This window comes from Fringilla coelebs (genome assembly GCF_963513975.1).
Source record: "Fringilla coelebs genome assembly, chromosome: 9".
In the NCBI taxonomy this organism is placed as follows: domain Eukaryota; kingdom Metazoa; phylum Chordata; class Aves; order Passeriformes; family Fringillidae; genus Fringilla; species Fringilla coelebs.
In genome coordinates, this window is record NC_140067.1 from 27028393 (window position 1) to 27054348 (window position 25956).

General features: G+C 41.1%; 1 protein-coding gene across 3 annotated transcripts in view; it reads right to left on the bottom strand.

Annotated features, from left to right (window-relative positions):
* Positions 1-25665, bottom strand: part of COP1 (COP1 E3 ubiquitin ligase) — a 125011-nt gene extending 99346 nt beyond the window's left edge. For 2 of the 3 annotated variants that reach the window (XM_084211602.1, XM_084211600.1), the window contains exons 1-7: positions 24998-25665; positions 18236-18295; positions 16653-16750; positions 15256-15332; positions 12763-12882; positions 10771-10839; positions 1758-1817 (exon numbers count right to left, since the gene is read on the bottom strand). In XM_084211602.1, coding sequence (XP_084067728.1) covers positions 1758-1817; positions 10771-10839; positions 12763-12882; positions 15256-15332; positions 16653-16750; positions 18236-18295; positions 24998-25329 — 816 coding nt within the window. In that variant the 5' untranslated portion in view covers positions 25330-25665. The remainder of the gene's footprint in view (positions 1-1757; positions 1818-10770; positions 10840-12762; positions 12883-15255; positions 15333-16652; positions 16751-18235; positions 18296-24997) is intronic. The other variant, XM_084211601.1, reaches the window with a different exon arrangement.
* Positions 25666-25956: the final 291 nt, after the last annotated feature.

The window sequence follows — 25956 nt, forward strand, 5'->3', positions numbered from 1 at the left end:
AGAGTACTGCTGCTTTTCCGTGCAGATAACCAACTATGTCTACATTTACTCAACTCTTACCTAAAAATCTTAGACTATGCCTGACAAAACATTGATTTTCTTCAATTTTTTTTCAGTTACCATTGGAACTACAGCACCTACAGCTGTGGTGCTCTGTGCTTCAAGAGTGGCAGTTTTGGAGCTTATACTCCAAAAAAACCCAAAAGATTTGGTTATCATCCAATTGCCTCTAACCCAGCATCTCCCTCAAACATGGCACAATAAGCAAGCTGTAACTGCATTTTTGAGATATGTGCAAACTTATCTAACAGCCTTCACAACTGGAAAGTAAAGCTGGATATGGGTCATGGCAAGAATAGTCACAAGGCAACAGGGCAAAGGTGGTGCCACAGACTTAAAAGAGGATCTGTCAGTCCTCTGTGGGACCACTGCACAAGAGATAAACTTTGCACATAAACTTGCCTTTGTCCCTCCCGGACTAAGTCACTGCTGTGTACTCAGTATGAGACTGTCTTTCATCTGTTTGGGAAAAGGAAGCTGTGCAGGATGCAGCAGCTCATTAGTTGAGGGGCAAAGTGTTCTCAGGACAATTATTACTTGTACTTTCAAATTCCCACTAGGTGCCTATTAGTTGGTAGGTAGAAAGAAGGATATTTGTGACAAGAGAGATCCCAGGCTTTAGAGGTCAGAGCCAAGGTCAGCATCACACCCCAGGAATATACTTCAGCTGCAGCCCACTGAAATGCCTGATTAAAGAGCACAGAAACAGGTAGCTGGATGCTCTTTGAGAGATCTCACAGCTTTTGGGAATAGCTTCTCCTAGATCTCAAGACTTATTTTACCAGTCTGAAGAAAACACACTAAGGTATATTTCACCAAAGCTAAGAAACATTTAGGAAAACAAGTCTGAAAAAATTCCAAATAGCTATCAGATAAATGGAAAATCTTGCAGTTGTCAGTCATGTTTATATTTTGCTAATTCATCAGCACACCTATTAATTGCATGAAGAAATCTAATAGGCTTTTGGGAGGTAGATGGGAACACATGCTGACTGTTCAAGATGAGCAAGCAGTGAGAAGCAGACCCACAAACTGATTCCCAAGAAGCTTTAAGGGAATGATATTTGGAGAGGTGGCACTCTGATGTATTCCTGAAATATCAGCTTCCTACTGCAAGATTAAACACTAGAATGATTAGAGGAAAGGACCAAGAGGAATCTCAAGACGCAGTGAAGACAGAAGGATTGCAATGATGGGGCTACAAATTCTTGGAGAATAATACTTAGCAGAAATGTCAAGAGATTCCCATTAGTACAGAATTAAGAGAGGAGGGAGCAGGAATCAGTTTTGACATGCAGCAGGAGCTGGTTTTGTTCTAGTCTCTGCATAACAACCCTCTTCTGAATCTCCAACACCTCTCCATTTTAAGACTTGGATGCTGCTAAGGCTTAAACAGCCTGTGCAAACAGCCAGCAACATACAAAAATCTTAAATTCTGATCAATACACCACCTGCTGATTTCTAGCAACTACTATAAAATACTTACTACCAACACAAAGAAATGATTATATAAGAGCTACCGAACTGCAGCTTGCACACATCAACTAAATGAACAAATTAAAGAAAGAGCATCATCTGTTCATTTTCCCATTACTGACTTAAATGCCATAAATTTAACCCAGCAGCCTCACAGCAAGGCAGACAGCTTGATGAAAATGAAAAATTGCCAGAGTCAGAACAATGTCTGGGCACCTCACCTCTACACGTTTAATATCTTCTTCCAGAACACTTAGCTCCTTCTGGATCTGCTCCAATTGCTGTGGATAAGAGAATGGGAGAAGTCTAAATCAATCTGCACTGCACCACCACCAAGATAAATTACGATCTTTCCAGAGAGGAAACTACCCAAACTATCTTCACTGGTGTGACACACAATTCCAAAGTCACCAGGCAGGAAATTCAAATGTACATATTAACATAAGTGTGCACACAAACCACATTCAAACAAAGCTGTTACTTTGAAACAATGTGAAACAAGAGCAGGAGGTATTTTGATGTCAATCACAGAGACCTACATTATTCAAAGTAATACTATAATGCTCCTTTAATGTGTCTCAGGCAAGGTGTAACTAGTTTGCAAACACTGAGTACAGAGCCACAAAGCAGTCTGGGTTAGATGGGACCTTAAAGCTTATCTCACTCCATCCTCTGCCATGGGCAGGGACACCTTCCATTAGAGCAGGTTGCTCCCAGCCCTGTCAACCCTGGCCCTGAACACTTCCAGGGATCCAGGGACAGCCACAGCTTCTCTGGGCACCCCGTGCCACCTCCTCACCCTCACAGGGAAGACTTTCTTCCTAATATCTAAACCCACTTTCAAACCATTCCTTTCACTTTCAAACCATTCCTATTTGTCCTGTCACAATTAGAAAAAAACACAGTGAAAGACAATGATTATTTCACCGTTCAACTAAATACAAAATGTTTTGCTAAAAGGTATCAAAACTAGTTCTCATCCCAGCTGTTAACCTGTCACTTGCCAATTTAAACTTTGTCATTAAGTTTCTGGATTGGAACAAACCTGTTTTGACCAGAGTAAGATTTGCTCCTGGCACAGAGCAAGCACCACATGGTATCAAGGCATCACTTCTTCCAAAGGTGTGATACTTACCTTGGATTACACCATAAACTCCAGTCAGTTTGAGGGCTACACCTGAAAGGGTCAGAAGGAGACTTCCCCTCTCACCACCAACATTTCCTTTCCCTTCTTTGTGCCACAGGTAATATCTTCCAGGTTTTTAGTCAGTCAGCAAGCTGGCTTCACTCACCTCAAGCAACTGAAACCACAGACTTGACAACTGTTTACACCTAAGCAAGGACATCATCTCCTCACCTGTGTTTATTCAGCAGATATGTGCCACCCTAACACCCACAGAGCCTAAACCCAGCCTTGCAGGGCCCAAACACACACACACACATTCTCCTCTAAGTGAGAGCTCTCAACAAAACTCAGCTCCAGTGCAAGTCTGGTTCACTGACACAGAAATGTAATAAATACACAAAGAACTGGAAGTCCACCTGACTCTCCTCAGCTCCCAGTAAAAATTTACAGACAACCAGCAAGGTGGCCTGTGACCAGAAGCATTTACTAAGTTAAGTCCACTGAAAGCTTAAGCACAACACATTCTCCAAAGACATAACAAATTTTTGTACTTTCAGCTCTACAACAGAATATTAAATTGCCCAAATCCAAAGTTATAGTTTGGTGAAACATATTACTCCTAGTATGACATATTCCAAAGAATATCTGGTAAGCTACTCCCAAAGACATACACTCAAGTGCTCAAGTTTGATCCTTTAAGGGGCAGAAGTTTTTGCTTAAACAAAAAGCACAATTTAAACTCTCATAGTAAATATCCATTCCAAATATCTGTGTGCTCTGCATAAAATAACCCACCATTTTAATTTTCCTTTTAAACACTAACAAAAGCTTTTGTATCTGAAAACAGGAGAAGAAATGACTGCTGGGTCCACACCTATTTCTAACATGGCTGCTTCTTTGAATGCGATGACATTATAAATGTATCCTAATTTCTGTACTCTGAAGGTTTCAGTTTACGTTTAATTTGAGGCACAGACAGCCCAAGTTTAATGGTTTAGAACTAGACTGCCACAGATAATTTACAAATCACTACACCATAACAGATAATTCCATTTTCACTTTTGAAACCTACAGCAAGAATAGCAGGTGGTGCTACAGCTCCAAGATTAGTGGCAAAGTTAAGTGACACTTGCACAGCATGGGTCCTGCCTGAACTCAGCTCTAGAAAATACCATTAGTCCCCCACATTCATAAATCCCATTTAAAAAGAAGTTACAAAACCACTTGCAAGTTCCAAAATTACAGTGAGGAAATCAGCTATTCTACAATGTACTGGCTCACAGCCAAACTGGACCTCTGAAAAATAACTGACAGTTGTTGCCATCACATAAACAGGATACTTTTTATAGGAACAAGAGCTGAGACTTTTTATTGGCCAGCTTTCATTAACTATTGCACACAGCCAAGAGCATGAGATCTGGTACTTTTATTTACCAATTCTTCTTTCTAGTTACAACCTACCATAAACTTACCCAACAGCAGCAACTCCAAGAAGGATGCAAGAGTGTTTCATGCTTGTTTTAGGAGGAGTCTTCTCATGCCATCAGCATAAAATGAATTAATGTCTACACTGAAACATTTGGTTTCTTGCTATGTTAGTTGAAGTGTTTTAATCTAGCAAAGACCTTAAATCAATCCATATTCATTCCAATTTAACTTTGAAAAATGAGGCTACAGATTTAGCCTGTGAGGGACATTTAAGGAAAGCTAAATGAATTATAGTTCTTGCAGTATATTCAGATTTAAGGGCCCTTAATTTAATTTTCACTGCTGGGCACAGTAAGCAAGCCAAGTCCTGTCCCAATGATGGGCAGAATCACACCTGTAAGACTTTGGATTAAGTCAGCAAAAGCACTTCCAGAGAATACTGAAAGGTATGCTTGGAGAGAAGCACATACTATAAACTCTTTTCAGACACAGATGCTTTCCCAGAAATTAAAAGACCAATATGGACAAGGAGAAGGTCCTTAATTCAGTGGTCAAACCTCCATTTCAACTCCAGTGAATGAACTACAATAAGCAGGTGTGTAACATTCTGGTCCCATTTTTCACATATGAGCATACATACAGAAGAAAAGCTACAATTCCAAAACTTTTTTATAATCCTGGAAAAGGGATTTCAGACATTCAAATCAAGAAGCTACCAAGAACTTATACAATGCTAAACACCAGGTCATGGTCATTTTAGTTTTGGCTAACCATCTACTAACAAGCCTATCAGGGTACAGCACTAAGGCTTCATCCTGGAGCTTCCTGTTTTTCCTGGAGCAAGGGCCCCTTGGGAGGCAGCAACTTCCTGCCTTGTGTTTGTACAGCATGGACATCAAGCACTCCTGACTGGGTCTCCTGGTGCCAGTTCTAAGTGTTTGCAAAAAACTAAAAGCTCAGCAGAGCCTCCCAGTGACACAGACACAGCCTAGAAAAACACACAAGGGAAAGAGCCACAGACCCTTGAACAACTGTCTTTCCAATTCTAGAAAAAGCACAGAGCAGCAAAGAACAAAAAGGAAAAAAAAAAAAGCTTTTTCTAGAAAAGACAAAGAACAGCAGGATTTAATTTCTACAGAAATACTGCAAAATCAGCAACACTATTCTAATAAGCAGCCTAAACACAGAGCACGTGCATTCACACTTTTTGGAAGCTCACAGGTCATTTTATGTACAGTAACACACCTTCCAGGCTCTGATCCAGACTCCCTGGGGAGTAGATAGATCCACAGATCTATCACAGATCCATAGATACCATAGATCCAGACAAACAGATGAGACTATTACCAAAGGGAACTTCGTTTTCCCAGACACACAAAGCCACTGCACCAACCAGGATGAGGCAAAAATTATCACCTGCCCACCCAAGGAGGATAAACCCTGAAATCTGTCCTGGGGCTTCATCCCTCCAACATCAGAATATTCCTACTTCCTGTTCTTCCACCAAGTACTGCTTTAACAAACCACAGCGCAAACTTCACTATCAACAGCTGAAACTTTTCTAAAGGTACCCAGTGAAATTAATTTCTATCTCTAGAACACAATACCTCAATGACAGTGCACAATAAGATCAGTTTCTCTCTCTGGAAGTCCTGTCTGTCTCTGGGTTTTCTTTCCATTATTGCTTTGGATGCAGAGCCTTTTACATCATATGGGGCAGCTTTGGCATGAAAGTCATCTTCAGACCTTAGGGAAATTTTAGTCTTATAAATTAATTGCAAATATCACTTATTTTGACAAAATACCTCTCTCTTACCATGTCTTTGCACAACTAGAAGCAGGTGCCAGGCCTTTGTTAGTATGAAGACAAGAACACTTGAGCCTCCACAAGTTTCATTAGTGAAATAACATGTGGAGAGTCCATCTATAACACATTTATCTGCTGAGAATATTTCTTCTCTGATCAATACCTCCTCCAAATGATAAATGTTTCCTCACAACTGGGGAAGAGCTAACAGAAAGGCTTGAGAAAATCCAGACTGTTTAACACACAGAATTCCCAAAGGCAGGAGAAGGGAGATGCCAGGCTGATAAAGCATGTTACATATCTTGAATATTCCTCCCCCTCATTTGCATCCTACAGTATGGAGAAAATATGCTCTGAAAGCTTAGTGATAAGGTCTGATAGAAAAGCCTCCTGAGATAAGGACACCTGGGGAAAGGAACAAAGCTGCCTAAACAATTAGACAAATTGCATTAGTTTAATGTATCAGTGAAAGGTGCTTTCTTTGCAAGACCTCTCCAGTGCAGCAAGGAGAGCCAGCTGTATACACTGATACCTCTATGATAATTTTTAGTTTGCTGCTCATACACTCTGTATCCTTGGGCTCCTTATCAGTGCTTCTGGAGCTCACATCTCTCATTCAGTAACTCAGAAATGCAAATAGATTTACATACCAGGTAAGTGCAGTGGATAGGGACCAGATTACTGTAGCTATAAATTCTCAGCACTCCTGAAATGTAATCAAGACCACATGACAACAAAAGAGCATGACTGATTCCTGGTTCTGTCACCTCCTCTTGCTTACTCATTAGTTCATCCATGTGTGAACACGCAGAACATAAGGCTTGACAGGTGAAGTGATTAACACAGGGTAATGACATCCCTGGAGAATTCATGCTTAGAATTCCCAGCAATTACCCCACAATAACTAATAACTTCTCTTATTTTTAGTATCTAACATTTGAGAGTGCAAAGAACAACGATGATTCTGAAATGCTGAGCAGGCACTCAGTGCCACAAGCCTGTGACACTTCAGGATTATTTTTCTGTCCCAGGATGTTTTATCAGCTAAAAAACAGCCTTATGCATTAGCAGACATGAAAGAGGCCTTGTTTGTTAGACATGAGACTTGACATCACATTATTAGAAAGAAAAAATAAAAATGAAGTGACATCTGCCAAGGGAAACATGAATGCACCCAGAGAATAGCACCTGTGTAGAACCTGATTTGTGATACCAATCATCAAGCTCAGTATTCTCCTTCAGTAAGCAATGGTGCTGCTTGACAGAAACACCATCAGGTAGCTGAGCTAATAATATTTTAGCATAAATTATCTATATGATATACATGGCATTGTCTAACTGTTTGGAGTCATTCAAATCCTGACCAGACAATTAGCAAGGCCTCTTCCTTAAAGTACTGAACTTTAAAGTGGGGAGAATTAACTGATATCATCAGTTTGCTCACAAAGTGTTCAAGACAAAAGAACACGTGAACATTTAAAATTAACAAAGTTAAATTTGCAAAAGCATTTATGCAACAAACTTATGAAAGCAAGAATTTTAGAAAGTCACAGGCAGCTGCATTTGGTTTCCCTTGAAAATAGTAATAAGCACCCACCACACCAAGATATAATATTTCATTATTAAACTTGACCTTCCAGACTTTTTGGGTCCTTAATATCAACAGAAGAGGACTCTGGATTTAAAAAAAAAAAAAAAAAAAAGCAGAGTGTGCATTCAATTAACTGTGCACACATATGGAAAGGCACTCAGCCATGCTAAGTTTGCCTTAGGGACAGACATCCAACTGCTGTGAGTGATCAATACATTCCTCCCCTCCAAAACTATCTGCTGTTTGTGTGAAAAAGTATTTTTAAGCTTTAGCCATTTGTTTTCAATCTTTTTTAAAGTAAGACTTTTTTTTTCCTATTACTATTGCCAAGGATTTGGGTTTTTTGTCATATTGCTCTAGGTCAAAAAGAAAACAAAATACATAAACTTCAAAAGAAAAAGGGCTTGCAAGCACCTTTGTGCAAAAAACATGCAGTAAATTCTAGCCTGAAAGATCAACATTTTGAAAAGTTATGAAGAGATCAAAACAGGATTCCTAATAGAAACTGCTGCAGGTGCTGAACCTCCCATTTATCTTCTAGAGAAATTGTGAGAAGGTGGCAAAGAGGCATTTGTCAAAAGACTTGACTGCACCAATATTCTGAAGTACAAGTCTAAAAGATAGTTTTCTTCTAGCTGTAAACCCACTCCAATATGCTCAGAACTCACCATTTCATTAATGCAAGAGAAAAAAAAATCCATAACTTGAGTGAAGTAGGGCAAGAAAAGTTACAGGTGGTTAATCATCTACTCTGAACATGGGAAATACCAAACAGATACACCAACTCTGAGGCAATACCTGTATTCACTTAGAAAAGTACCTTAGTCCCTACATAAGAACTTGCAGTATGCAGTAAATAAAACCTGTTAATAAAATCTTGCAAGAAATAGTATTCAAAGAGGCATATTAGGAAGCAAAGTTACCAAAGTTCCATTAAACATTTAAGCCAAAAATTGGAAATAAGAACTCAGGATCATACATTGAAAAAATTTTTTTTATTTATTAAGAACTTATCTTTACAACTATGGCTTACTCAGTGAAATTGCATTTACTCTGCAGCTATCCAAGTTTGAATTAAGAAAGGAAAAAAGTCATGCTCCTCCCCATAAAAAGGCTCTTGTATGACCCACAATTATGTGCAATACATCATTGTTCCAGAGTCCACACATGTTCCTTGAGCTCAATTCTTAAACAGTCACTCTCACAGCATCAAAAGAAACTACACTGAACTTCAGAAGCTCTGATAACCTTTACTGCATTATTAATATGGTCACTTAACCCCCCCTTCTCACCTTCCAAGCCACCCTCTCAGGCTTTCTACAGTCTGGATACATCACCACTGTCTTACCCCACACAGTAACTCCTCTGTGCTTGCCACAAGCTCCACCAGCTACTCCACCACAGAAATGGTGAGTTCTGAGCATATTGGAGTGGGTTTACAGCTAGAAGAAAACTGTCTTTTAGACTTGTACTTCAGAATATTGGTGCAGTTAACCAGCTACAGGGAGGATCTCATCACTTACCAAAAAGGAGGCACCAATTTACTCTATGGGTAAACTGACTTCCCAATACAGATTTTGAGATATAAAACTATCCTATGGCCTGGTCTGTATTTTGCATGCATCTACCCACCTATTTTTATCTTTCTTACTCTTATCGACTGAGAGCAAAGACTGCTACAAGTCTGACAAGTCCTCATTTCCCTCAAAATAAATGGCAAGGCCAGACACTAAGCTCTAGGGCAAGGACAGAACTGACAGGCCTGCACAGAAGTCTTTGGAGATGTGACAGTCTGCATTTCACACTGGAATATAAAGGGGGGTACAAAATAACATAGAGGAAGTCTTGGCAACAGAGGGAATACATAAGCAGGGACATAGTGGATCTGATATAAACTGTATGTCCCAATTGCCTTCAGGATGTTCTGAAGGCTGTTTTCAGAGCTCTGCAGCCAAAATTAAGTTTCTTTAGCCTTAAAAGATGTTATCCTTTTAAAATTATTACTAAAGCCAAAGAGATAGATGCAGATGAGAAAGGCTTCCCAGGTACTGAAACTCATTGAATCAAGGTTGAAAGAGACCTTCAAGACTATCTCATCCAACCACTACTTCACTACCACTATACTAACCCCTAAACCATACTCCCCAATCCATATCCAGATGCCTCTTGGACATTTCCAGAGACTGTGACTCCACCAGCTCCCTGGGCAATTTACTCCAAAACCTGACCACTCTCAGTGAAAAAAAATGTTTTCTAGTATCTAATCTGAACCTCTCCTGGCACAACCTGAGGCCATTTCCCCTCATATTTTCACCTGAGACATGGCAGAAGAGCCTGACTTCCCCCCCACTACAGCCTCCTGTCAGGTAGTTATAGAGAGCAATGAGATCCCCACTGAGCCTCCTTCTCTCCAGACTAAACAACTCCAGCTCCCTGAGCTGCTCCTTGTGAGATGTTTTCCAGACCCTTCACCAGCTCTCTTGCCCTTCTTTGGACTTTGCACAACCCTTGTTGGTTTTGGCCACGGATATCTGTTGGTGGACAGGCTCCAGACTTGCTTTGGAATGACTCCATAACTGGACCCTCAATCCATTCTGGACAAGGCTTCTTATATGATTTCAAGTTTGACCTTACAGTCACACTGCTGGGTCTTCTGCACTTCACATCTTTTCTCAGAAACCATGGACCACAAGAGCTCGTCCTTCTACTGTTTTCATGATCATTTTTCTAGGTTTCTGGGCTATTTGTGGTATTAGGGTTTATGCACTGCATGACCTTATAAAGGAAGAGTCCCAAACCATGTGTATCTGATTATAGAACTCTCTCATACTCCTTGAGACACTCATTTTAGGACAAATAAGGAAAAAGCACAGAATATTAGTTCTTTTATGTCACCACATTAGTCAAGTTATTTGATAAACTAAAGGAAAAAACTTGGTAGTGAAAATAATTTCAATCCTTCTCCATCTTTGATTTTTTTTTTGTGTTGGGAAAACAATCTTCTTTCAAGAAATTGATGTTCATTTACACCAAGGAGTCTCTGTATTCCCACATGCTTCACCAGCTTGAGATGAGAAGGCAAATGATTAAAAATTGAGGCTGTCATACATAAAAAGATTAATTTTCCTTCAAACCCATGTGTCCACTGTCTGAGATTTCCCCCAACACGCCTTGAGTTATTCTTTGCAGAAATAATGCCAGGCTGACACATCACTTCTACAGAAATGCACTGGGAGAAAGCAGCAGACAGCACCTCACCAGCTGAAACACAAAGCAAGTTACCTCTCGTTTGTTTCTCCTGGCAACTTTCAGGAATTCCATAAGGATCTGCAATTGGGCAGCATGGGACTCCTGTAACACAGCAAATAAAGATGTGTAACTCTTCCATGTACATCAAGAGAAACAAATACTCATTTTACACACAGAAATCCACACAGCACAGAAAGTACTTTCATTTAGAGGTTACCAAGAGGAAAATAGCTTAAGGTTTTTAAAATGGTAGTTTTACTTTATCTCACAGGTCTTAAAGTTCTGCTTGGTTCACAACAAGTTTTTATGTGAAGGCAACAGTCCTTGGTAACAGTTCTTACTAATAATTTGAAATGTTTCTTTTTTCTTTGGCTACTGCACCTGAAATGGATTTTGGAATACAGGCTCCTCACAGACTCTCCTATCCTGGAAGGCCCTTAGCATCCACTTCATGATCAACATACTAAAGGATGAAGTATTTCTATAAAAAAACACTTTCCCCAAAATTTACATTTATGCTTATGCAGAAGTTACTGTTGAAGATCTCTCCAGAGTGAAAGACAACTAAACCATCCCTTTCTAATATTTTTCATAACAGGTTTTTTACCTCAGCCATCAGCATAGTATTTTCACCCAAGAACTTGACAGGGCAAGATAAAGAGAACCACAAGAGGAAAAAAAAAATCAGACCTATATAAAAGCATTAATATAGCCCTAAAAGTTATTTTCACAACTTATCAAAACATTTATTATTAAAGGACTGTGAACATACAGTCAAAAAGGATCAAGACATAGGAGCACATAAAATCCAGGAAAGGAAGAGGGGACAGGGAGAGAAAAGACATTGAATGCAAAAATACTACTTTTCTACAGTTATTTTTTTACTCCCCATGATCTGACAATAATAAGTGTGAAGTAAGTAAAGCTAGACAAGAAAAACGCTTTTAAATTATTCTTTAAATGTCAGGTGTGATTTCACTTTTTAGGCTTAGCATCCTTAGAAGATATTCATACTCAGAAATACTTATACACTCAGTCATATGCCTTCTTTGCTTCAGATCTGTCACAAATCATACAAAAAGATTTACAGAGGAAAAAAGTTTTATTATCTTTTTCCCCACCAAAACTTCACTGAACCACAAGAAACATATTTACAACTCCCCACACTTTAAGGCAACATAACAGTTCTGCTGATAGTCAAGCATATTTTGGGGTTACTTTCTTTCCATCAGAACCACAAGTTGTAAATATTGATTCTTTAAGAGTAAGTTAAGATATTCCTAATACAACTTTTCCTCACCTGTTTCAAAGCACTGTAAAAATCCACCCTCCTACCAAAGTTCACTGGGTCAAATTCTGTAATAATCCAGTCTAATTTTAAGGTCTGGTTCTCATAACTTGAAAATCACTTGAAATGAACAGCATGGAATAGCCAAATACACAGAGAACTAACCCAAATCAACTACATTTCATTTAAATCATAGGAACACCTCGCTTCACATTGGCTAAATCTTCAAACCAGCTTCATAAACAAGACATCTGAACTTTTATTTCAAGCATTAAAAAGCCTTCAGGAAAGGTGGTCATTCAGATTCTGAGGGTTCCAGCAGAAACTAAAGGGTGTGATCCTTTTCACATGCTCACTGTGTTTATTCTTTAATCTATATTCTGGACTTCTTCATACTTATTACTAAGAAAGATCTGACATTTACTTGTGCGACAGACAATTAGCAAACTTCTTCACGTGCTGTGTCCTGTGAGTCATTTTCTCTTATCCTTTTCTGTTTTCCTTGCTTGTTTATACAACCCTGCCAGCAACAGCATTTTAAGCATGTTATGGGCATCACAGCTGAAATGTTACTTCACTACAAAGGTCAGCAAAACAGTCACCTTTTAAACACCAAAACACAAGAGAAAATACTGAACAATTAATTCACCAACAGAATCTTGCTTTCAGGAAAAGGTATCAAAAGAAAAAAAAAATCTAAATACACAGTGTTCATTTAAATAAGAGAAACTTCTTACTGCTTCCAACTGCTTCTTCTTTTGCACCAGCAGCTCCAGCATCAGGTTGACATTGGCTAAGTCAAGATTGTCTTGATCAGTTCCCAACAAATCTTGAATTATCTGCCACCGGTGGCCATTCTAAAAAGAGAACAAGAGATGAGGAAGAGATGGTGAGTCTAAGCCATCCAGGGCTACATAAACCATCCAACAACAGCTATTAAAAGCAACACAGCAATATTTCATGTCTTTGTAAAACTGCAACCCACTTTTCATGCATCCAGATTCCCAATTCTGCCATGTGTGCAGGATATGGCTCCTCTGACCTACTGTGGAACTTCTTATCTTATTTGGAATATATTTGTGCTTCATGAAAGCATATTTGCTGCTGCTGCTGCTGCTGGGAAAAGACTATTTCACAGCAACAATTTTATCTGATTTGTGCCCCAGCTTCTGAGAACATGTTTCTTTGGAGAGAAAAAACCCCTCCACATTTATCCAAGCTTAGTGGGATTACATCTGAAATACTGTAATGCACCAATACCTTTTAATTTTTTTAAGATCAAGTAATAGGTAAAACCCTCATGCTAAATTCAAATCAAAGAGGGTAGTATCAGTTTCTTTTTTCTATTGCCATCTCTCACATTACTCTTCCTAAGTGTAAGGGAAATGTGAAAGCTGGGTAGAAGATTGAGCTCATCAAGTTGATCTCATTTAAGCTGCTTGGAGCTGTGGGGGACTCCTCAGAGGACCAAAATATTACTATACAGCCCATTCTTCCCTGAAGGCTCTTTTCTCTTCTTCTTATCAATAAAAAAAAAAGCAAAAAAAGGTATTTCTAAGCACAGGAAAACCAGAATAATAGGTTAATGCCAGCACAGCTTTACAACAAAAAGCTTGAGAAAACAACAGGAACAGCTGAGAGGTTCTAAAAAACAAAGCTGGATTAAAAAATCCTGTCCTAAAAAAGCTATGACACTAAATCAATTTATTTAAATTGACAAGAACTAGAAACACCATCCAGTCTAAATCAGATATTTTCTCAAGGGCTGTAGCTTTTTTGTATTAAGTATATTAAGAAAAATAAAATATATAAACATCCATATAGAATGCAGAACTTTTCATACAGTGCTCAATAGAACCTATGGAAACTACTCAGGCCAAAAACCCAATTCCAATCTGGAGTAACTGGGAAAAACTCCATGATTTTTAAGCAAGTGAACAGGATTTGAGACACATTTTAACAGACTAATGCACTAGTTAATTGTACTACTCCTTAACTACTGAAATGCTCAAGCATGCCTTAACATGATTTCTTAATGAGACCACAACTATTGCATCTGCTGCAATGTGCCTTGGATGACTTCCCTTAATACCAAAAGTAATAGCAAGGCACATTAAAGAAGGGGCACAGGAGCAACATTACTCTTTTTTAGATGTGTGTATTTTTATTTGCTGCTAAAAGGTAGACACCACTGTTTTGGGCATGAAGTCATGGTAGATTGTCCACTTATTGACAGTTATCAAAAAGAGGTGCATCTACAAGCATAGATTTTAAAGGGTAAAAGCAGTTCCCAAGAAGCTACTGTATATGCCTCCAGGTCAGCTGTGTGCACTTCAAACCATATCTGGTTTATGCATATTTTATATGAAACATGGTATATGCATATTTCATAATGAATATAAAAACTTACTGTGAGTAAACCAATGAATCTTTAAAGAATGCTCTTTTCAAACACTGACAGCACCAGCTTCTGCAACACAGCCCTTAAATTAATACCATTTTAATATAAGCTTTTAAAAACAGGTGCTCCATGGTTTTTAATATTATTTTGCAATCTTATTCATGAATTACAAAATACAAGGATGTCAGACACAGCAGGTCAAACATGCAAGTTTTTTTGGCTCATGTCATAGATTCTTTTTGATCTTAATGCACAAGAACATCCACAGGTGCTGTAGAGAGCTCCTGATGAACTGAGGACAGAGATCCTGCTCTGACTGTGACCTGAAGCAAGTCTAGAAGATATCCAGGCAGTTTTATGTAGCATCTGAACCAGAACACCAGAATCCAAACGCATCTTTCTCCCTCTTGTGGTTGGTATCAGCATTCCTCCAGTTTCCTGATAGAACACAGCTTCTCACATGTGATCAGACAAGCCCGTGGCACTTCTAATCATTCACTGCTCTCATTGTAGCTGTAATTTCCAACACTCAACGAAAATTATTACCTTTAAACAAGTGTACTTCCATGGGCAGTTTCCCAGGTTATATGCAATACATCAAAGGACACTTGCCTATGCTAACATAGCTACTCTCTGCACATATTGCTGGAGGAAGAACAGCAGTTAACAAGGTAGAAGGGATCTACTGCCACTGATATTAGTATTATTCCCTCTTAAAGCAAGCAAAAGCATCAGCTCAACAGTGCAATCACTTCTCAGTTAAGTAATGTAATTACAAATGCTGCACAGAATCATTAAATAAATATAAAGTAAAAAAGTTGGAACATACGGTGCTACTCACTGAATGGTCCAGTTTGAGTCTTTTCTCCTCAGATCTTTGCTTCTGTTTAAGAATTAATTCATTAACTAAAAAATATAAATAAGATGTCAAAGAGATGGATTTAAACTTTACCAGACCAGTATGTAAGTTCTACCTCAATATATTTACTTTAGTTATTAATTCCACAGTAAGATGTTTTTCAGTAATTTAAACAGTAGAAGATATCTCCACTATTTTCCTTACCAATTTTATTCTGTGGTGGGTTTTTGTAATGTATATAAGTACTTTTTAAAAATCATCAACAAATATAATGCCTACACATTTTCCAAACTGATTCAGTTCCTTTTTCTAAACACCCATGGTTACTTGAGAAAGTTTTTCAACTCCGAAGTAAAAGTATATCAGAGAAGAGTATGAGGGAGATAAATCAGGTAATGTTCTATTATAGGCCAGAAAGTAAGCCCAGCTGAATAGAACAACTTTTTCCTTATCATGTGCATTTCTGAAGATATACTTTTGCTACAATTTAATTTTATGCCAATCTAGAGAACGCAAAGAGAAAGATAACTTCAATCCTTTGCATACATACAGACACAAGCTCTTCCCCCTCCAACACACACCTCAAATCCCTGGACACAGAAGTGTGGAAACACTCTTTGGCCCAACAGGTACTCCAAGACCTGCCTCAGCACCATCTCCAGAACAACACAATTAGGTCTAAATCAGGACACCCATTTCTGAAGCATTCCTTGGCTTTTCAGATATTTATTATTAAACGGGTATCTCAGCTCATGAAATCAAGATTTGCTCTAATTTGGTATTTCACACTGCAATGTGTTTCCTTTCATCTTTTCTCCACAAAACTAAGTTTTAAACTGTATTTCCATCTAGCAACATGTACTCCCTCTTAAAGAAGCAGTTAGGATTGCATATAGGTATATGTATGAATATTTTCTCTGTATCTAATTTACACCTACATCCATCACATGGGCCTCACTCACTACTGCAGCCAAAATAGCACAGATTCTAACACAGCCTCCACCCTTTCAGCATCCAAGCTTTGTAAACAGGGCATGTCCTTTATTACTAGGCAGACAAGAGTGCAAGAAAATAAAAGTAAAGAGATTCACATCTCTAGCAATAAGAAAAACAGCTTTGCTTTTCACAGTATGGAAACAGCAGCAAGTTAATCTCACTACTGTCACTAAGCACACAGACTGCTGGAGGCAGTGCAGTATTAACAATTTATAGCACTAACCTTTTTTATATCAAAATGACAACCAAGGGGCTGATATTTGGATTTTATTTTCAACATCCAGAAGACTGTAATTTACAGGACAAATTTACAAGTGCCTGCCTTCCTTAACAACTAAGATGTTTCTCATGCAAGCAAGCCTAAAGCTCACCTAAGAAGTTGGGATAAAGATGATCTATGTTGTCCACAACATAGTTGCATTTGGGACATCTGTTATTGTCCTCCAAGCTCTGGTGAATACATTTATAGCTGTTCAAAGACAAAAAACAAGAAACAAAACAAGTGAGCCCACATGAAGGAACAAAACATAAGTACAAGGTAAATAATATCAGCCTTAGACAAGGTGCATTGTTTGTGTTGCCAGCTAACAGCTGCGCTGCCAAGAACCTACAGTGAAGTCAAAATGTTCCAGTGTTTGAACTCAGAGTGTGCTACAGTAGAAAGCAAAAGTTTCTGGCAAGGATTACAAAATTTAGTCAAGTACTTCACTCTGATTTCCCTGAGGATTACTGCAATGTGGATACTCCAGCCACAATACCATCTCAAATTCATGCTCCCCACCATTTCCACAGGCAGAGGTAGCAAACAGATTGAATTACTCAAAAGCAACTCTTCTAGATTAGCTGAATACTTAGCAATCAACATGAAAAGCATTTTAGGTAATTGAGCAGAGGAAACACCTTCACCAGCTTCTCATATTTCCCCCCACAGCTGCTTTTCTCACTATCAGTGACTTCAAAGGTGCTCGCTCCTGAATTGAGGGACAGAGGAATGAGAAGATGCATTCAGCATCAGGTTTAAGCATCTCACTAAGAGCCTGCTTGATGTCAACTCCCGATAGAGACACCAGATAGTAACACTGGTCCATTCCCTCTAAGTAAAGGTATTTCAGTGTTTCTCATATTTGCCCTCTAAAAAGTTACAGCTCACAGGGATGAAGTGTTTCCACAGAGGGCACAAAATCAGCTATTATCCTACCTGCTGCAAATCAAAACTCTTCTGAAAGGTACCTGAATCTGCTGCTTGACAAAATGCTTTATACTACTATAATATTACTTCTTACAAGGTTTATTTTTAATTAACAGAATATAACATAGACAGGACACTATAGGACATCATGGTTCAACATTTATACCAATCCCTAGAGGAGAGGAGAAGTAGCAAGTGGTTCCAGAAATGCTCCTAGAGGGTTCTTGCACTTCTCCATGAAAGATTTGCTTCTCATGACAGCCAGAGATAACACATTGAAAAGTGAGTGGGGCCAGGCCAATTCAATACAACAGGAAAGCCTGAAGCATATCCTCTCTCACAAGGTTTAAAATAATTGCAATATACAATGTACAAGGCACTTCAAACTGTGCACAGTCTTGCACAAAGGAAAGGAGGAGCTGCCAGCATTGCTCTCAACACCTCTGTAGAGGTGATGCCAATAGAGGTGAATTAACAAACTGTTCTGACTCTGGATAGTGGGTGTTACCAGCAGTTTATGAACATTCTATTTCTTTACAGAGGAAATATGGTGGCACAGCACGATTTCTTAAAGACACCTGGATTTTTTTCTTTTTAATCTAACAGGTACCCATCTTTAAAAAATTTATTTCAACCTCCTTCTTCAGTGTAGGGACAGAAGACAGAAAAGAAACAAACTCAGAATGAAAGGGTATCACAGCAACACCTGTCTGCACATGCTGTAAGAGATGGACATTTTATGCACTACAAGAAATCAAGCATTACCAGAAGCTGTGTCCACATTTCGTCATGTAGGCTTCTTCAATCATATCAAAACAGATGGGGCTGAAAACAAAGCAAAGTAAAAATCAGAAAGATGTCTTTAAGTTAAAATATGCAGAAAAGTATTATTAACTCAAAGCAACCACCTAATTATGCTTAGGTAATAATCTCCTATATGTAAAATGAAAGGACATACAAGTGCAACAGCAACCAAGCAGTATAAAGATCAAAAGGGCAATCCACAGTTCTTTGAACTCTGAATGATACCGTAGTTTGCTACAATTAGAAACTACTAAGTGTTCACCCTTAAGCTTTTAACAGCTACCGACAACCCAAACAAAGCCAGAGAATCCTCAACAGGCTGCAGAAGAACCTTCACCCGATCTGTACTAGGGTTCAAACAAAATGGAAAAAAACATTTTTTTTTACATTAATAGACAATGTATTTATAAATGATACCAAAACTAGTCTCTTTTTTTTTCTTTCAGACAATAGCTATCTATCATTTTTAAAAATGGCACAAAGACGCAGAGCAGATCAGCAATAGCAATGATATCATGAGAACAAGGACTAATAAGTGGGTGGAGAAGGTCCAAACGAGGGGGTGGTGCCTGCAGAGCACTGCCAGGGTTGAGGCTGCAGGAGAGCAGGATGAAACCAACGGGCAGCAGGTGAGACCAAACCAAAGGTGGGAAAGGTGGAATAACTAGTTAGTGACCAGAGCACAGCCAGCTCTCTGTGAGGGATCACCAAGAACCAAGCAGGGATCTGAAGAGAAGGATGTGCAAGCAAGCAGTGCTCCACAGCAACCTGAGCACAACAAGAGACAGGAATCCAGTGAGATGGGCAGTGGAAGAAATCTGGCTCCTCTGTCTGTGACATGTTTGAAAGGAAAATGAAACACAAATGAAAGAAGAGGAAAGCTGCATCCATCATACTTCCAGTGACTCCTGTGGCTGCTCCCCCTGAAAACTGGTGGGATTTGCTGTCACATACATACTCATCTCCAGGTCTTGGCCAACTATCCAGCAAGATGCCATGGGCAGCAACATCACAGTTCTGCACATAACACATGGATCAGCTGGGTCACAAGCTTCAGCTTGTTTTCAATGCCTTACAGACATCCAAATGCTCTCCTTTCACTCCCTTCGAGTCCACACCAATCTCAGTTCCGAGAGGCTTTCACCAGCACTTGTTTTCTTCAGAAACAGCCTCCTCCCACCTTCTGCCAACAAGACAGTTCTCACCGAAGGAGCTGTTAATAAACTGTTAACAACTTCTGCAAAGCAGGAATCTTTTTTGCATCCAAAACTCAGATCAGATTGAAAAAAGCAATGCTTGTCTGAGCAGGGGAGGGGGGTGTCTCCACAGAAGGCATTCCCCATTCTGTAATCTATTTTAGAGTATACTAACATATACTCTCTATATGTATAGTTGTTACCCCATTAGAAAACAAATCTTAAAAACAGGAGAGAGGAAACACCTCTTAAGTAGTTTTAAAGCACATAGAGGTGAAGCTGTGGCCCCCTGCTAATGCAAGCCCCTGCTCTGAATCACCATACTGGAAAACACACCTGTCATGAAAAGTTTGTCCCGCCTAACATACAAGCCAGTTTGTCCTAAATATTCCACCAAATCACCTGTAAAAACACAGAGTAAAGGCAAACGAATCAAACCAGAGTGCTACTCTCTGAACCAATTGAGCAATCTCAAAAGAGGCCTCAAAAATAATTAATACACACCTGTCCCTCCTTCACCCTGACAGACCTTTTTCTACACTTGTCTTGAGTAGCACCAACTTCAGGAGTCCGAGTAACTTTTTCCAAGTTATTTAGTTTCAAGGCACTGTTTAGTCACAATAAATCACAAGCAAACTCAGCCAGCACGGGCTGATTATTAGCAGGAGAATAAGGCATCTCTGAATTCTGTTAGCTGGACTTTAAAAGAGGAAGTCTAAGACAGAGGGTTAGATGAATATCTAAGGATAGTTTCTCCCTACTGGCACTGGTGATGAACAGTTTAACTTCTTGACCTTCTTCTATTCACACTGTATAACTGAGGTATATGCTCTGTGTCATGCTAGAAACTGCTATTCCCCACAGGGCCAGAGGTGATGCTCCTAATGCCCTGCAGCAATCAACAAGGCTGTAATGTTCCCTTGTCTGCAGGAGAACATCACAAATTAGAGCTAAAATAGGAAGATTACCTCCTAACATGCCAGTCACACGACATCACTGTTCCCAAACTACTCCTTCATACCAGTTTGACTGGAGAAGTGACAGAGCCAAAATAGTTGAGAAAAAGCAATCAGAGCCAACAAATAGAGCTATTCAGTACCAGGGACATCATTAAAGGTACTGAAGTTTCCATTAAGAACTGTTTCCCCTGAAATGCTCCTTGATTTACAAGCAGAAACAAGATTGATATATTTTGAAACAAACTGAAGCCAAGCTGACTGCAACACGTGAAAGTTGCTATGCAACAGTTGTTTTAAACTAATCTTACACAAAGGGAAAGTAAGAAAGAAGTGGAGGGATGGGGACTTGCGACATGCTACAGTTTGTAGTGTACACTGTAACAGGGAAGCAGAAGTATGGTGAAATCAAGACTTCTGTGCATGAGGCAGTTTATTCTCGACTTGTCTTAAGCAGCAGAGTCAGGTTAAAAGGATGCAAACAACTTCAGCAAATCAAAAATGTCACTGATCTCTGCAAAATAAGCCATCAGCATCTAATAAACACTATTTTTTAATCCAGCACTGCAAAGGTTTACTATTCTTTCTCTGCAGGGCAGACCTCAAACATTTTAAACATCTACTTTAATCAAGTTCATGGCTCCAAGTTTTACCAGTTGTTTTCCAGGCACCTCTCAAGAGTGCTAATGTCACCCTACTGCTCCACAAACACCTGGCTGAAGTGGTCACTATGATATTTAAACACACTTCAACAGCAAACAAGATTTATTATAGTGCCTGCCTCCTATTCAGCTCCTCTCTGGTCTAATCAGAGACCAGGACTGGCTGCAGGCTCTGTCCTTCCCATGGAAAGTGGCCAGGTTAAAGATCACTGCTGGTATTATCTACTCACTATGAGGCTCTATTACAACAACTGGTAGTAAAACTCCTTGTACATGGTATGCAAACAGCTTGCTCTGTTTTTAATTTGTGACTTCAGGGCAAATTTGCAATATTCCCTACTAAAATTGCTTTCCAGACCACAAAAATGGGAACAACTACACTCAGCCCATGCCTGGATTAACAGGTAACTAGCTGAGGAAAGAACTGGTTTTAAAAACCCATGAACCTGCAAGTTCAGGTGGCACACAGCCCTTCCCACAGCTGAGCTGTGGTATTGGGTGTTGATCTCCAGATCAGCATGCAACACCCCCTCTTCCATGATTTGTGCCAGAGCTCAGAAACAAGGACTGGTATGAAGCAGCCACTGAAGAGCCAGGTAAGAGCCACTCCATCCAGGGAGCCAAGCAGATAGTAACTGGTTTTAAAGAGGTTTAGTCAACCACTAATCGAGAGGGCTAATACAAGGCCTGGGAAAACTAAGCAATTACATTGCTGGGCAGCAGAAAATCACCTGATTAGAGATCAGGCACTCTCCAGAAGTGGAAAGACACCTGGCTACAGAAGCAGCACAAAAATACCTTTATATTCTGCAGCCTGCACTAAGAGAATCAAAGTTTTCCCTTTTATAATGAAGTTGCCCACTAAGTCAGACCTACCTGCAGTCCTGACTGGAGTTACACACCTCCAGGCAGAAGGTGCCATACACCACAAACAGGAGACACTTGCAAACTCCTGAGCAAACACTTGCTAAACATTTCACAACCCAAAGCAGCAACACAAGGCAATGTTTACCCTAGAGCCCCTGCCTCACCTGAGTCAGTGCTTTCAGAAGACAGGCAGGGAGGTCTGATATTAACATTACTGAGGGAATTTGCACTTGCACCTTGATGCTAAAAACTCACCCAAACTTCTTTTCTCTTTCCCACCTTCTAGCTGGTACAGGCATAATCTACCACTGAGTTTACAGCTGTGGCTAACAGCAACTCACAGCTCATGCTCAGAAAAATTATCAAGTGCTCTCTGCAGCTAGCAGCATCTCGAATTATACTTACAGAGGCAAAAAGGCCATAGGGGGAAACTTCTGTTTCTCACACTGAGATATGTAAAGCTTGTTTAAATCAATTATTTAAACAAACACACACCTGCCTTCTTGGACATTGCTCAAAACTCCAGAGCTGCCCAGTTTGGTTTATTTCTACATAACTGTATTGCTAACTCAAATTAAAAAAAAATATGGATACTGTTATTTGAAGCTAGAACAATAATAAGTAAGAACAAGCCCTTTAGCCCACAGAAATATAGAGTAGTGAAAAACCCAAGTTAACTATAATCATTGTCTGCTCTTAAAGCTTCTGACCTGCAGAAGACCTACATTCAGTATGCTCAATGTTGCTCTTGTAAATGCTAAGAAAAGACATTTTGCCCTGAGTACTACCGGGCTGATTTCTTTCCTCTCACTGATTTCTTTCCTCTCACTTGTTGAGTCGGTAGTGCTTCTCAAAGAGGAGAAAACAGCTAATTACAGGTTCTCCTTGAAGTATGTACAGTACTTACCTGCAGAAAAAAAGCAAGAACCTCAGCTTTCTGAACCATCTAAAAATATGTCAAGTCTACAAATTGGTTATGGGTGTAATTTCCTTTCCAAACCCCTCATTTCTACAACAGACAACAAAATAGGAAATAAGAGCTGACTGGAAAGGGCAGGGAGCCATGCTGGCAGAACTCTACTGCCAGGGTGTAACAGTAGAGGGAACAGAGGAGAATGAGTACTTGTAACTGTGTTCATACCCCATCACCAGAAAACCTGTGAGCAACTGAGCTCACACCAAGAGCTCTTAAATCCACCTAACATAGCCTAGAACCAGAGCAGGGCATCAGCTGATGACAGCAATCCCCTCATCCCCATTCTGCTACTGAGCAAACTACTCAGTAATAAGCAGTAATTTTTGACTATTACTTATTCCTAGCTCTGCCACTAACTTCTTAGCAGCTTCAGGTTTTCACTTCAGTGGCAAAGGTATTTCCTATCAACGCTGCTAAACACTTTACAAGCTGTAAAGTTAAGCCACAGGGTTTTGAGACAATACCTGTCCTCTGGGAGATGCCTCATATCCAATCCTCACCTGTAAGTCAGAGCTTACACTAGAGCTGTTAAAATCATCTTGGAAGCTGTGGCCCACTTATAATCTTCTTTGTTTTACTATTTCTTTTCCATACATGACTTTCCTACAACTTGATCTTTTTCCCACTACCTCTTCCCTGTTTGCCTTTCTCTCTAAGGACCCAACCTTACTTCCTGTTCTCACATTTTAGCACATCTAGCCAGCTACAAAAATCAAACCTATTTCTTATGTTGGGAGCTTTGAAACCCACCAGCAACAGGTTCTCTTCAAAACTGCAAATTACCAACAGTTCTCAAACCATGGGCCTTAGTTTGCCAATTATGTTGAAAGGTGATTTCCAGCTATGAGCTACAGCTGGATGGCTGGATTCTAGAAAACAACATCTGAAAAATATTTAAACCATCACAGAAGAAATTCCCTACTAATCTGGTTTTAGGTGCCTGCATGGCACAAAACTTATTGCTGTTTCAAACTAGACAACCTTTCCCAGCAAGATGGGCAAACCAAGCCAGCTTTGCTGGAGCTATCAACCATCATGAGGCTCCTTGGAGTCTCTTCCAGAGGGGCACTTAATCCTTTGCTGAATCCTCTTCCCAAGATGAGAGGGCTCCAGACCACTCGAGGTCACATTGTCCAGGAACACAAGGCAGTTGCTGTGTTGTCAGAACACTGTGAGGAAACATCTCATGCTGTAGGGCCTTTCCAACAACTTGGGGGCACTCAAGGAGGAACTTGCCAGGAATAACCTGATTTTGCTTAAAAATAGAGAGGGTGGAGGCAATGCTGCTACACAGGGCCAAAACCAGACAAAATCAGAGAATCAGTTATGTTACAAAAGACCTCTGAGATCAAGTCCAACCTATGACCCCACACCACTATGTCAACTAGACCAGAGCAGAGTCCTGAATGCTGTGTCCAGTTGTTCCCTGAATAGCTCCAGGGATGGTGACTCCACCACCTCGCTGGGCAGCCTATTTCAAGATATAATCAACCCTTCTAGGAAGAAATTCTTCCTTACATCCAACCTAAACCTCCCCTAGTACAGCTTAAGGCTGTGTCCACTTGTCCTGTTGCTAGCTATCAGAGAGGAGAGTCTGATCCCCACCTGGCTGCAACGTCCTGTCACAAAGTTCTAAAAAGTGATAAAGTCCCCTCCTGAGCCGTTTCTCCTCCCTAGGCTCCCCATCTCCCCTCCCAGCTGGTCTGGGTGCTCCAGCCCCCTCCCCAGCTCCACTGCCTTTTTCTGGACCCTAACTGCTCCACGTCCTTCCTGAATTGAGAGGCCCAGAACTGGACACAGGACTGGAGGTGTGGCCTCACCAGAGCCCAGCACAGAGGGACAATCACTTCCCTAGCCCTGCTGGCCACACTATTTCTGACAGAGAGAGGCACAAAAGAGGGAAAACCCCAAAGCCACAACCCCCGGAGGGCAGCAGCCGCTCCAGCGCCAGGAGGGGCAGCCGGCTGCTCCCTCCTCCCGCCGCTATTCCACACTCCCCAGGCTTCCCGACGGCATGGCGGCGCCCCGGCTTCCCCCAGCGACATATCGCGACATATCGCGCTCACCACACGAAGTCGTTGCTCTTGTCCTCGTAGGAGTTAATGAGCCCGTTGCAGAGCGGGGTGAGCAGCGGCCTCTTCCTGCCGCCGCCCCCCGGCGCCGCGGAGGAGCCGCCGGGCCGCGCCGCCCCCGCCGCCAGCCGGGCCAGCCCCGCGCCCGACCCCGACACGGCCGCCGCCACCAGCACGGGCCGCGCCGCTGCGCCGCCCGAGGAGGACGAGCCGGGGGCCATGGCCGCCGAAGAGGAGGAGGAGGAGGATGACGAGGAAGAGGAGGAAGAGGAGGCCGGTGTGGCGGCGGGCGGCACGACGGGGTGCGGCGGGCGGCTGCCCGACATGCCGAGGCCGGGCCGGGCCGGGCGAAGCGGCCTCAGCGCATCCCCGTGCGCGCGGGGGAAAATAAAGTTCCTTCAAAGAAAAAAAAAACAAAAAACGAGGGAGGGAAAAAAAAAAAGAAAAATAAGAAAATCCCACAATTAAAAAAAAAAATTAAAAAAACCCAAACCAAAACGGCAGCCCCGGCGCGGCGCTTGTTCAAGCTTTATTGACAGGCGGACAGCGCGGCCGCGCGTGCGCGGGGCGGGGCCACGCCCCTGAGGGGCGGGGCGGGGCCGGGCCGCCCTCCCCTCACGGAGCGGCAGGAGCCGGGGCTGCTGGGGGCTGCGGTTCTCCTCTCACAGCCTCGGAGCGTGGGCCAGGAGCTTCCAGCCGCGCCTGAGGCTGCTCCCCCTGACACCACATCTAGTGGTGTACAATCCTGAGGCCCAAGTCTGTTGGGAGCGGCTGAGGGAGCTGGGGAGCACAGCTGGTAGGAAAGGAGTCTCGGGGGGACCTTCTTGCTCCTTGGGACCACCTGCCAAGAGATTGTGGCCAGGTGAGGGTGGAAATCTACTCAGCAAACAGCGAGTGCTTGGACATAGTCTCAAGCTGCCCCAAGGGAGGTCCAGGCTGGACATAGGGAGGAA